We start from the raw sequence: 13639 nt of genomic DNA, 5'->3' as shown, positions 1-13639 counted from the left end.
CATTTGCCGAGCTTGTGTTTTCGTGGATCAGGAACTTAAATTGTGCTGTGCTGTCTCTCGCACGATTGGTTTACTGTCAAACCACGAGAAACAGCCTTAAGATGAGTTTTCAATAACGAGGACTCGAACGTTAAATGATTTTGACAAACGTTTACACAGCTTGCGGCTTACAATTATCTTTGCCTAGGGATACGTTGGATCGTTATCGGAGGAAACCAAAATGAACTGGACTCGTGAACCCGAACGGACCGGAATGGAACGGAATAAATCGGAACGAGCCGGAAAGAACCGGAACGTACTGGGATGACAACGGAATTACTGATAATGATCGTAATATTGTGAGAAAAAATCGTACGCCTTCACTACAAAAAAATACTTTTGCAGGTCTACGGTGTGTACATATACAATATATTCATACAGAAGCTTTTTCGAGAGAAGTTGTCCTACAGAAGCAAAGGCATTTTGGGTAGTGTTAGTTTACCAGTAGTGGAGTCGACCATCGTTCACGGTGTTTTGGCCTGATAGAAGAAAATATAATGAACACTTGTGTTTGTGTTTTCTTCTTCTTTCGTCCTAACGCCTTTAACTTCTATCAAATAAAGGTTAACCACCTTTACCCGTGACCCTAATAGGTTTTTGGACTTTCGCGTACGCTGTTACAATTCTGTAGAACAAACTTTCTGGGAAGGCATTACAAAAGGTTTGTAGGCAGGTTACATTAAAGTGTCACTGAATGAAGATGTATCCGATGGCTTTGATGTGCTTGTCTCCATTATCTGGTCCGAGCGATGCTTCATTGCCACACGAGTTTGCGTCAACTTGGGCACCTCCAGTACCAAACCCGATCCTAGAATCGCAAGTGAAGCAATCATTTTGATTGTTACTTATCCAACCGATTCTTGCTTTAGAATGTCTAAGGCTGCTTCCAACGGTGTTGAACCCTTCCTTATTACAATTGGTTTGCAAAGATGCTTCCGAACCAATAAGTGCTTTCCAAGTGTCACGACCTAGTGAGGTAGCACGGTACTGCCCGTCAGCAATCAGTGAGTACAGAGAGTTTGCATGCTTGTTGATGACAATGAACTTGATTTGCTGGCCGATTTTCATGCTAAGACAGATCTTGGAGAAGGATGTATTCCAGTAGGTCGGTAACTTGGTCTCTTGTGAGTCAAACCCAGTCTCCCCTCCTTTCAGGTTGAAGGTTTCCGTGTTGCTCCAAAGGCTGGAATTGTAGTGGAAAGTCATCTATGAACGAAAGTAACAATAAAATGCCCGTATTTAACAACAAAAAATATATCAGCTCTCGCGTGATCAGGGCATCTCATAGCCTCACAATGGAATGGTCTCCCCCACATGAGAAGGGTATATGCTGTTGTGCAATTCTTTGGCACGATCGCGCTTTACAATTGAGATCGTCGGAAACCTAATGTAATGCCTATTGTAATTATCTGCTAGTCCTTTATCTGGTACCTCCGTTGATAATTCGAGAATATCTTCATCTAGTCCTTGGATAATGTCCACCTTTTCTTTAGAGAGGACTCGTAAAGGAAGGTTACTTCTGACTTCGATGGTTTTCAGGATTTCGGGATTTCATAACTTCCTCTAGTGCACGTCCGGCTCGAAGTGATCAATATTGGAAAGTAGCTAAAGATCCACTCGACGGCTTAATTTCATTTAATTCTTATACAACCCGGCACTTACAAACAAAGCAAGCACAAGCGAGGTATTACTTCAAGCCGAAGCACGAGGTGTCGCATGTAGTTCATAAGGCTTACCGCGCTAATATGTGCCACATCTAGTTACGCTTACAGAAATGCCAACCTTTCAAGTTCTAACAGGAATGAAAGAAAGTACTAATGTTGTAATTCTGCTTAGGGAAAAAAATTAGAATAGAGGGAAAACGAAATAAATAAACATTAAAATGGTCAAATTTGTCCTGACTGGCACTGGTGAAAATGTACTTCTTGTGGCATTGTTAAAAGGCCGACGTAAACTGACAATGTTGAAACAAAATCTCCATTTCAAAGTGGAAGAAAATCTTAATAAGGAGGGAATGGGCGGAATAGTAAATAAGTTAAGAGTTCAAGGAAATGCACAGTAACTGCACACAAGGACATTATGATTTTTTCAATACCTTGTCACCGTCAATTTTCATGACCAGTGTCCATCCACTGCCACTGCCACTGCTGCATGCCTCAAGGTCATTAGTCATGTGACAGTAGACATTAAATTCAAGTGATGAACCCAGCTTCAGTGGGTAAGCTCTGTTGCCTGCGGTTCTGAAGAACAACGAGAGATTCTTTTTAAACACCTCACTAAACACAAAGAAATGATAAATAAAGCTGACATTCTTGTAGGTAGCTTTATCATTGTACAATACATTGTACATTTGCAAACGCCTTGTCCGTAAGCTAAGAATTACCAAGTAACCTAATTGAATAAAGCAATAGGTTTCAACAAGTAATCAACCGTTATACATTAAAGTCAGCTAGCATTGGCTGCTGGAAATTTTAGCAAGGCTTTTTTTTTTTTTTTTTTCGCATTTCGATGTTTTCTTGTTCTTTATGTTGCTGTCGTTCTGCTGATGTTTTCCAAGCATGGAGCAAAGGTAAAGGTAGGTAAAGTCTGCATACGAGCCAAGTGTCTCATCAGGCCAGAGCTTATCCAGGTTTCAGTAGCATGAAGCGACTAGGAGTATTTCTACTCCCCCCTGGATGGGATGCTAGTCCATCGCGGGGTTAACCCTAGTATTAAATTCGCCGGTACCCATTTATACACCTGAATGGAGAGAGGCACATGGAGAGCAGCATGGAGCAAAGCTTGACTAAATTTTTCCATAAAAAAAAGAGATCGAGTACTTACAAGTTAGAATCAAACAGTTGTTTGCAAGACCGGGCAAACGCTAGGAAAAATGAAATGATATATATTACGGACGTTGTCCTTTAAAGGCTGCGTTCCGCTATTGACAGAGTCGGAGTTAGAGTCGTAGTCTGAGTCGTAAGAGCTGTAATGGCCTTGTAAAAATCATAAGTCGGTGCCGTCAGCGGAGTAGTATATAAGTTCGACGGAATCGGAGTCAGGAGAATTACATCGTTTCCATTTCTTCCGATTCCGTTTGACTCCGTCGCTTACGATCCAGCGAAAACTAGATTGTCGGAAGAACTAACCAATCACAAGGTCTGGAATCGAAAATCTTATTAGTTTATTCTTTCGGTTCTAGTTTCGAATCCGACTATGTAGTTTCCACTTGATCATAAGCGAAAGGGTAAGAAACGGAATCGGTATCCTGCTTCCGCGTGCGTTGGTTTGATATTCACTAGATCGTGTCACAATTCCCTATGATTACGACTCCGACTACGACTCCGTCGTTAGTGAAGACCAACATTTACAGCTATAACAATAATAATAGTAATAATAGTAATAATAATAATAATAATAAGAATGACAATGACAATGACAATGACAATGACAATGACAATGACAATGACAACGACAATGACAATGACAATGACAATGACAATGACAATGACAATGACAATGACAATGATAATGATAATGATAATGATGATAATAATAATAAGTAGTAGTAGTAGTAGTTTATTAAAACTCTCTAGCAGTCTTAAACTGAATTAACGAGCTAGGCTTACAAGAAATAATATTAATTATATATTGCAGTATTTCTTAATTCATAAAATCGAAAATAAAGACTAAAAACGAGAAAACTATTTCCCTGCCCAAGATAGACCAACATTGAGAAAACAGGAAGCTTGAGAAAACCAACCAACCAACCAAACCAACTAAAGAAATGAGGTGTTATGTTACAATGTTGAGATTTAAATAGCACACCTGAACATTTGCGTCCGTCTCCAGTGGACCCCGCCTTGCAAGTACAATAATATGATCCAGCGGTGTTGATACAATTTGCATACACGTGACAACCGCTCATGTCGTTATCACATTCATTGATATCTAGGTAATAAATGAGTGAAACGGAGAAAAAGACGAATAGATTATGAAAAAAAAATGTACATATATAAACGGGCGAAACAAAGGAAGACAAATTCGAGACTCAGAATAGTACATTTCTTACAAACAGACTGCGGCAGCCAAAAACTTCGATATAAATGTGCCACGACAGACACACGTTGGCACAAGACCATATATGAATACTAACTGGCTTATTGAGTATATCTATATTGATAATATGCAGTAATAGATTACAAGATAAGAAGATTATGGGGAATGTTATTATACTCACCGTTCTCGCATTGCTCTCCAGTATAACCTGTCTGACAGACGCAGAGGTATTTTTTGCTGGTAAATCCGTTCAGGCAGGTCGTGTTTTCAGTACATGGGTTACTAGAGCACGGATTCTGATGATGAAAAATAATTTGTTTGCTGAAACTTAATGGTATCTATCAAACATCAATAGTATACTTGCTAATTTTGCTTTGTCGCTTGCTAACGTTTGCTGACTAACTAACTAACAAACTAACTAACTATCTAAACCAACTAACCAATCAACTGACGAACTAATTAACTAAATAACTAGATGTAACCTACAAACACACGAAAAATAGAGATTAAAGAACCGTAAGCTCATCTTCAATTTTCTAACCTCGGTGCCTCTGTACATGAAACCGTCACGTGGTTTAAGATCATCAGGGTGTCGAATGTGGTCAGAGTCACTCAACTGACATAAGACTTTATTGTTTATCGGTGGACCGATGTTGATTGACACACAGTTATTTTCTATGGTGCATTGCCCTTTGCAAGAAGCACGCGTTCCCAAGTTTAAAGAAATATTCTTAATCACGTGGCCATGCAGAGCATATCCATCGACTGCTGTGGTAAACTTAAGATGCCGGCAGAGATCTGCGAAAAAAAAAAATTAAAAAAACAAAAAAGGTTGAGCAAAATATCAAAAATACATGCCTGAGTTTATAAAAGGGATGTTAATGAAAATTTTGCCTCTTTTCGTTGCAGGTTTTGTCTTGAAAATTCTAATTTACTATGTGGCCAAAAAATCCATGTCATGTTTTTCCTCCACTCTGAACGACCAGTAGATTTACTCTAAAACAATTAGAATATTCGCTCTCGATTTCTATGCGTGATAGAAATTGGCTGCGCACTCACTCACGGCTGCGCAATCGGCTGCGCCCTCGGGAAATATCGCGCGATAAAAATCTCGAGCTCATAATCTAATAAGTGGAAGTTTGGAGGAAGGAGAAATGCTGCAGGAACACGAGTAGACAAGCGAACGTTTCCCCCATCTTTTTCGAGTTCTCCTAATCTTCCTCGAGTGGCCTGGCATGAGTTGTATTCAGTCTAGTTATACATATTATTACAGAATGAATCGAAATGCAGTTTAAGATTTTGAGACTGCGGATCAGAATCAAAATAGGCATCGTCGGTATCTTGACTATTTTCTGGCGGTGAGGGTTATTTCTTCAAATTACTCTTTGCTTGTAGATTTCTGTCTTAACTTAAATTTTTCTGTGAAAATTGTCCCTAGTTGCTTCTGATAAAACAACTACTTTCAAAGCATAGCGAAGTTCTACTTTTGTTCTATTTTTTATTTTATTTTTTTCATTTTCGGACTGGAATTAACTGTTTTTCTACTCAAAAGTCTCTCAATAGCCCGTTTAGATTGTCCTTTGGTCGTTTTATGGACGTGGCGGCCTTAACTAAAGAGAATTCAGTTATGATAAAATCTCAAATAACGTTCGGAACCGATTTGATCGAAAGTTGACCGAAAAACGTAACCACCATTAGTTTTCCGCCGCAATAATTCTTTTGAATTATAAGTTGCCAGCCACTGAAACCTGAATGCTACTGCAAAGATCAATGACAGCTGCTCACAGAGCAAGAGTTGCTTGGGAAATGGAAAGAACCTACTCACCGAGGTTCGCCACCGTGATGCAGTAAGGCAAAACGGACCAGGATGCAACCACAAACAGCAACGGCAGCACTGAAAAGTGGAAACCCTCTTCCATGGATAGAAGTTCTTCATCCACTGATTTATGATAAAAGGCTTTTTGAATCGCTCTTAGGTTTTGCTCAGCAGCAGCTTGTCAAGATTACTGATATTGTTTCCAATTTTTAGCTCAAAACTGTTTTCACACGGCGTGTGCTTAGCACCGGTAATTACGTCTTCTGATTGGATGAACTCATGACAGCTCTCTGTAAACTTTAATTACGTCTGCCAGGTGGTGACCTCAAAAATCTGAAGCTAAGTATTGCTAGGTAGAACTTTATGTTTTTACACGTGTTTGTTCATACACAGTCATATCCATGTGGATGAGTTCATCTCTACACAGATCACAACGAAACTCTTTGGCTTGGCTTGGGTCTTAGCTGTAGGAGTGCGGATCTTTCGAATTGAAGTTATAAGTTACCACATTAAAGCTAAGAAGTCAGCTATTACGCCGGAGCAATAATTTCTATTTGTTTAGGGATAATTAGATGTTTTATCTTAGGGTTCCTCTCGGATTTAACAGTTTTGACGTGTACAGAATTAAAACTCTTATCTATGTGTAACAGTTGTTAAGATGAGATAAAAGAGAAACGACAAAAACACCAAACTTCAGTTCGAAATACTCGGAGGCTTACGATTAAATGAAAACATAAATTTTTTACCTTTTTTTCAAGTTTTGTCCGTTTTTCAGCAGTCCCCGTTCAATTACCCCTGGAAGCAGAGTTGCTTTGATCTTTCATGTAAGAAAGATTGAAGCCCAACTCTGCTTTTAGGAGTGTCCGTGAATTATTGGATAACTTCGATTCTATCGAACCATTATTCGGGAATCAGTAGTCTCAATTTACATGCCGTGAGATAATAATGCATCACTGCAGGAAACTGGAGTCGTTAGTATATTCTTCAACATAGCCTATGGAGTCCAAATGGGTGAAGGATACAGAAATTGATTTTGAGCAATTCCCAGCAATGGACTTACTTAGGGATAAAAACAATGCAACACAGACGTATTATACAGGTAGGTAAATAGTGAAAATAGCACCCATAAAACATCAGACAAATGCAAGATTGACGAATTCACTGATGTGTCTGGAAGATGAACGTAACTAGCTAAGCCGTGTGGTCGTTCTCAACTTGTCTTTGTCACTAAGAAAAAAAATATATCGGCAATGAAAACATCGCCAAACAAAAGCTTCAATGAGCAGAACAAAGCTGGTGTTTGTGTCGTAAATCTTACTACATTTCGTAGCTGTTCTCCTCAAACATTGAACAAGTTTTGGCTGGACGAAAATGAGAATTGGAGAACAGCGTTTTTAGTTAAAATGTTAATTGACGACTTCTTTTACACATATTCTTCAGGAAGGTTACTCTGACCCTAGTGGAGTGCGCTCCTCTATGCATTAAGTAAAATGTATTTTCAATACTTTGATCAACCTCTACTTCTAAAGTCAGCTTCGTTTTTTTTCCGTGGATCAGCTGAGGAACTTAAATTTCTGTTAAATCACGAGAAACTGCTTTAAGATTAATTTGAATAACGAGGAGATTTCATTATTTTTAAACGTTTACACAGACTGCATTTTTACTTTGCATTCTCATGAAAAATAAGTACGGTATTTTGCGTTTATCTCGTTAACGTAGATTTTATTACTTCCAGGTTAGAGGATATGCTTAATCAAGACCAATTAATTCTTGAAGCAGGGACGAATTTTCTGACTGTAGGCGGCAATGTATGTTTATTTCCAGTTTCCTTACAGACGGAGCTTCTCGGGAAAAAGGGTAAAAAAAAGACACCACCTCTAAAGGAGGAAGCCGCTCCTACCATTTTTAGCTGTGCTCCAGTAGAAAAGAAAGTCCTTCAAGCTAGGATTGATCGAGCAAAGCGTCGAACTAAACAGGATCGGAGATGAGTTTATCGTACGAAAGGATACCAGCACAAACTTCGCGAAAAGAAAAAAAAAAGGAAAAAATATATATATCTGACCGGATTCGCAAAAACATAGCCATAAAATTTTACTTGTCACTGATGAGCTTGATACAATTCTGTCCTAGAGCTAGCTTTCCACCAGGCTTATCGTAGCACAAATAACAGCACATAACTCTCCTGTATGCCTTTTGAGGCTAGGAAGACTAAATTTACCGTCTTTTCGTTGAATCATGAATTGTACAATTTAATTAAGAGTGCTTTCAACATGAAATTGGAGTCTAAATCAACGCGAACGTACAGATATCAAAACAGCGGCGGAGAGCTAATCTATGGTTTTCTAAAGGCCTGCATCGTCGTAAAATGGACTGAACAAGAGCTTCCTACATCGAGAATCGATTGAACCTCAAACAAACTAGGCCATAGTTAGCAGTAAGCGAACACTCAACATGTTGTCGTTGAGTCAATTATCGCCCGGAAGCCACGCAAATAAATTTCTTCCTCGCTAGCGAATCACAGACAGTTCTGATACTTAGCTAAGCCGAAAACGCCTAAAATTGATAAAACAAGGAAATCCTACTCACGATCAGCGCTTGAGCTCATGTTCTTCTCTCTGCTCGTGGCCATGTTTTGCTCGCAAATAGCAATGTCCCGGATGTACTTCAATTTTGTCGAGCGCGGAATGGCACATCCAGATTTCAACAGATTATTTTTTAAGTCTTTGGGTACATCAAAGTTCAGAAAAAATAACGTCAACAGCAGCTAGAAATGTCTAGTCCATTGCACGTCTAAGCCCTAAATTGATGTGGCTAAAGATTTTTGCTGTCTAAAGCAAGCACAACATTATCGCTACAGGGCAAACGGCCTACTGTTACGGGACTAAATGTGACCCGTACAGTTTACACATCTCTTCAGGCCAGCCTCACGTACGATAATGGACGCTACTTACTAGCAAATCGTTAGACTTGGGCTTTCATTGGACTTAATGATGTCCTCGGGCAGACTTCTTTTAGACAGCAAATACAGAACGCTAATCGGTCGCTCCTTGTGAGAGTCATCGTGCGAACTGAATTCAAACGAGTGTAGCCTGGGCTAAACTTAACACAAATTGAAAAGGAGGTGGCGGGGGTGGGGGTTGGTCGATAAATAATGAAAAAAATACCTAAATAAATGAAACATGCGGCAAGGAGTTTCTACATTTCATGGTAGGTAAGATTTACAAGCTGCTGTCGTAGCGAAAGCAGACAAAAAATAAAAATAAAAAAAATAAAGTAAATCAAACGACACTTGATTCAGTCTTTAACACCGTTTTCATAAATCCAGACATATATTTCAAGGGAACAAGACTGCATGACCCAGAAAGGTTGAAAAACGAGCGTGTCTAATTTCTGTCGATCTTTCTAAAGCATTTAGAGTCAAACTAGGGAATTTCCTGAGCAGTTTAGGACATTCTGTGCCAATATATGTCTGAATTTATGAAAACCGTGTTAAAGACTTTGCACCAAAATAGCGGGCATGTTTTCGGAAAATCGGTTAGATATATATTCATCGATTTCCTAAGGTAAAGCGCCGACAAACTAAGGGTGGTTGAGTCAGCTCATACAAGGCAAGCTTTAACAACAACGCACAATGATAGAGTCTCGATGTGAATGCCTGGAACTTAAGACATAAATAGATGAGCCATAAGCCACGTGCTCCACGAACATCAGTTTCTTGCACGAAGAAATTGATCCCTGTTTGCTAGCGGTATTAAATGGCAAAAGTATGTGAATGGATTTATTGATGTCTGCAATTCCTAATTAGTTTTTCTCCGTTTTGTGTAATACAGTAACAAAACGGTAAGTTCTTTATTTACTTGTATCATTAAAGCCTGCGTTGTTTTCATTATCCTCTGGGTGTTCCCTCCGGATTGCCCAGACATTACACGTCTATTTCCTTTCGCCAGTCTGTTGCACGTCCACCACGTAAACAGTCTGTATGCAAAAACAATGTTATACAGTGATGACGTGCCTAAAACATCTATACTAAAATATGAGGTCATGCAGTTAAGACAGTTTGGTCCCGCTGACATCCGGGGACACAAACAGTTCTGTGGAAGTAGTGCGCGGGAGTTAGCAGGGTTTTTTTTGTTCCTAATTGTGATCAGTCTCGGGCTCATGTTGATTTCATTCACTTCTTAATTTGTAGTTCTTTGTCATGGCCTACAGTAGCTAGATGCAGAGATATGTTATGTTTAGCAATCATTTTTAAAATCAGGCATATATCGCTAAAATAAGCCTATCGAATGTTTTGAGGTGGCTTTGTTGATATCTTTCACGTAAAACGATTAACCTTCGACCCCGTCACGGATTTAAATATAAATTACACTCTTACAATGACCGATGTACGAAACGTGACAGTTACTTTGTATATAATGGGAATAAAGCTGACATAAGTTTCCCACGAAATATATTGCAACAAGTTCAACTTCCGCTGAATACAGCGAATGAATTTCTGCTCTGGCAGCTTCTGATGGTGCAGTAGGTGTTTTACTGGTAACGATGTTAACAAAATCAAGCGAGGTATTAATGTAACATAGGCCCATGGAAATAGAGTTCTTACTGAGCAACTTATACTTTCTAAGAGTCACGGTCTACTGATAGGAAAACAACCTGTATCAAACTACTCTTGCTTTAAGCAAACTTTATTATGTACTTGAATAAAACAGATATGGTATTCATAAACACTGACCCATTCTTTGGGAAATCTTTGAGTCGATCGCTTCAACCATGATGAAGGCCAACAAGGGCTGTTTGTAAACCATCAGGTAACAAACAGACAGGTCTAAACGATTCGTGCTCAGTGATGTACTTGTGTGGCGTTCCTGCGGGGTTGCGGAGTGCGGAGTGCGGAGTGCGGAGTGCGGAGTGCGGAGTGCGGAGTGCGGAGTGCGGAGTGCGGAGTGCGGAGTGCGGAGTGCGGAGTGCGGAGTGCGGAGTGCGGAGTGCGGAGTGCGGAGTGCGGAGTGCGGAGTGCGGAGTGCGGAGTGCGGAGTGCGGAGTGCGGAGTGCGGAGTGCGGAGTGCGGAGTGCGGAGTGCGGAGTGCGGAGTGCGGAGTGCGGAGTGCGGAGTGCGGAGTGCGGAGTGCGGAGTGCGGAGTGCGGAGTGCGGAGTGCGGAGTGCGGAGTGCGGAGTGCGGAGTGCGGAGTGCGGAGTGCGGAGTGCGGAGTGCGGAGTGCGGAGTGCGGAGTGCGGAGTGCGGAGTGCGGAGTGCGGAGTGCGGAGTGCGGAGTGCGGAGTGCGGAGTGCGGAGTGCGGAGTGCGGAGTGCGGAGTGCGGAGTGCGGAGTGCGGAGTGCGGAGTGCGGAGTGCGGAGTGCGGAATGCGGAGTGCGGAGTGTGGAGTGCGGATTGCGCAGTGCGGAGTGCGTTTTCGGAACAACCGTTTCTGCGAAAGAAAACCAATAGCGTTTCAGTCACGTGTTTGCAAACTGAAATAAATCGCTTGCTTGCACATTCTGTGAAGTAAATGTGCCACCCATTTCTATATGAAAATGAAGCTATTTATAAAGTTTAGTTTCTACATTCGAGGTCCTAACAGTCCCCCAGAACGTCCATCTCCTAGCAACCAATACTTTCGGTTTCCGTGGGCATAACTTGTTTAGTACAGATACACCTTCACGATTGCCAAGACGCGATCATACAGACCCGTCAGCGTCGGATTCCGAGTCAACTTCTTCTGAGGACGTTCCGTGCTGTCTCAAACATAAACGGACGTATGCCTCCATCTGACTCGATTTCTAGCTCCAGAGACGACTCGCTCTCGCTTTGTCGTCACCTCTTCCAGGAGTTCAGTAGGGACCTTAAGATACTGGACGCGTCGGCCTTTAAGAACGCTGTCACGTCCGAGAGGGCATAGATAGTAACCGCCACCTTTGCGTGGGAAAAAGAAACCTTAAGATTTGCGTTGTGCAAGCGGTGGCCGAAACAAGTCATAACAACAAACAGGTTCAGTCAGAGAATCAGGCGGTTTCGCTGTTATGACGTGGTTTGAGAAGACCCGAGAGCTTTCAGCAGGAGCCTATTTGGCCGACATTATTTCTGACGAAGAATTCGTGCTCCTTTAGACTGCAGCTTTTCAAAGAACTTAGAATTACCGTATGAAGAGTACGAAAGATTTGACCTTGAAGAAATGGCAGATTCAGAATGTAGAGCGGTCCTAACCTGCCACAGATCAGTTTCACACGATAAAAATCAAGGTGAAATAAGAAATAAAGCAATACTCTGTGCGAGAAAATTTCCCCAGATTTACCTGTTTTTCGGTTTTCTTTCTGAAGACTTGACACTCACTTTTCCCTCTATAAGCTCGCTAAAACTGAATTATAAAAACACAATTGGACCAAACAGTTCAGGAATCTCTTTCTCTATAATAATGTTTACAAATTTTGGGCAAAACATGTTATTTTAAGGGAAAAACTCGGAAAATAACTCACCTTTCTGAGAGGCCGCCAAAATGAACTTCGTCGCCGCCACAACTGAGGTGGACGCCGTCAAGTGGCGTGACATTTATGCAAATTAAATTGAAGACCTTGCGAATTTACTTCCGGTTGCCGTCGTCCTAGGCCGCGTCCAGGGTATCTTAAGGTCCCTAGTTAGTTGGGGTGCAGCGCGGAAAACAGCGCGCGAAAAAAAAAAAAAAAAGAAAAGGGCAGCGAGAGGACGCTTCCTCTCGCCACGCATTTTTTTAAATTTCGTTTTTCTATTTTTTCGCGCACTGCTTTTAACGCAGCGCCCCAACTTCCTTTGGACGCTTTATTTTGTTTTTTTTTTCACGCGCTGTTTTTCGCGCTGCCCCCCAACTAACTGAATCCCTGGAAGAGGCTATCGCTTTCGATATCACTACTTTGACATCCACCACCGCCATCTTCCTTAACTTCTCTAATCTGACGTCATAGCCTCGCTTGCATTTTAGGATAAAACGATGGCCGTTTGTAACAGCAAAATGGCGATTTTATTGCCCGATTGCCATTTTCAGGTATTTTATGGTATGGATTTTCATCTTCGGGAATATTTTTCCAGATCCTTGTTTCCCTTTAAAAGGGTTTGGGTCTCTAAGATCCTTGATGAGTATTCTTAATGTAACTCTATGCAAATCTTAAGTTCTGCACGACGGGACGCACGGGGCTTCTACTGTAAGTACCGCAGAGAAATGGTAGGCAATTTCAGCCTAGCATTCCTTGCGTACTCTCACTAGGGTTCTTCGTCTTGCGGCCAGGGAAGGCGTCATAATCTGTTTCAGTGACATGTCGATGATATTAAATAAAAAATAAACCAGAGAGGGGGGATGGAATATGAAACAAGCTTTAAAATGAAGTCACGATATTAATAGTGCTTTAAAAGTAAATAGTGCGTTCGAGTCATTCCCGATGCTTTCAAATGATGGCGGACTCCACCGACGCCAATAATCTGGAACAAAACAAGATCATTACATATCGGATCACGTCTAAACACACGTGAAGAAAGACTTGGGAGGGAAAAAAAGTGAGCGGACAAAACCGGAGAATGCCGATAAATCAAGTAATCCCGCAATGATGAACGAATTATACAACATGAACCTTTCTCTGCTTCTCCCCCTGAACCAAGTTCAGATTTATGAACTGAACTGAAAGATACCAAAGTGCCTACGAATAGATGTTGAGCTCGGCGAGCAGACGTAAATGTCTTGTTTACCCAATGAAAGCCTGGTTTCTGTAGCATGAAGCGACT

The 13639-nt window shown here is 41.1% G+C and overlaps 1 protein-coding gene across 1 annotated transcript; it reads right to left on the bottom strand.

Annotated features, from left to right (window-relative positions):
- Window positions 1-315: 315 nt before the first annotated feature.
- LOC110045609 (uncharacterized) lies at window positions 316-6411 on the bottom strand. The gene is made up of 7 exons (XM_020751205.2): window positions 5903-6411; window positions 4619-4875; window positions 4259-4373; window positions 3847-3969; window positions 2863-2902; window positions 2135-2279; window positions 316-1245 (listed from the first exon to the last, which is right to left on the bottom strand). The coding sequence occupies exons 1-7, from the start codon at window positions 5994-5996 to the stop codon at window positions 727-729; spliced, it is 1293 nt and encodes a 430-aa protein (XP_020606864.2). The 5' UTR covers window positions 5997-6411; the 3' UTR covers window positions 316-726.
- Window positions 6412-13639: the final 7228 nt, after the last annotated feature.

Source organism: Orbicella faveolata, unplaced genomic scaffold (assembly GCF_042242905.1).
Source record: "Orbicella faveolata isolate gen_17 unplaced genomic scaffold, um_ofav_v1 contig_24, whole genome shotgun sequence".
Taxonomy (NCBI): Eukaryota; Metazoa; Cnidaria; class Anthozoa; order Scleractinia; family Merulinidae; genus Orbicella; species Orbicella faveolata.
This window is presented reverse-complemented; position numbering and strand designations above follow the sequence as displayed.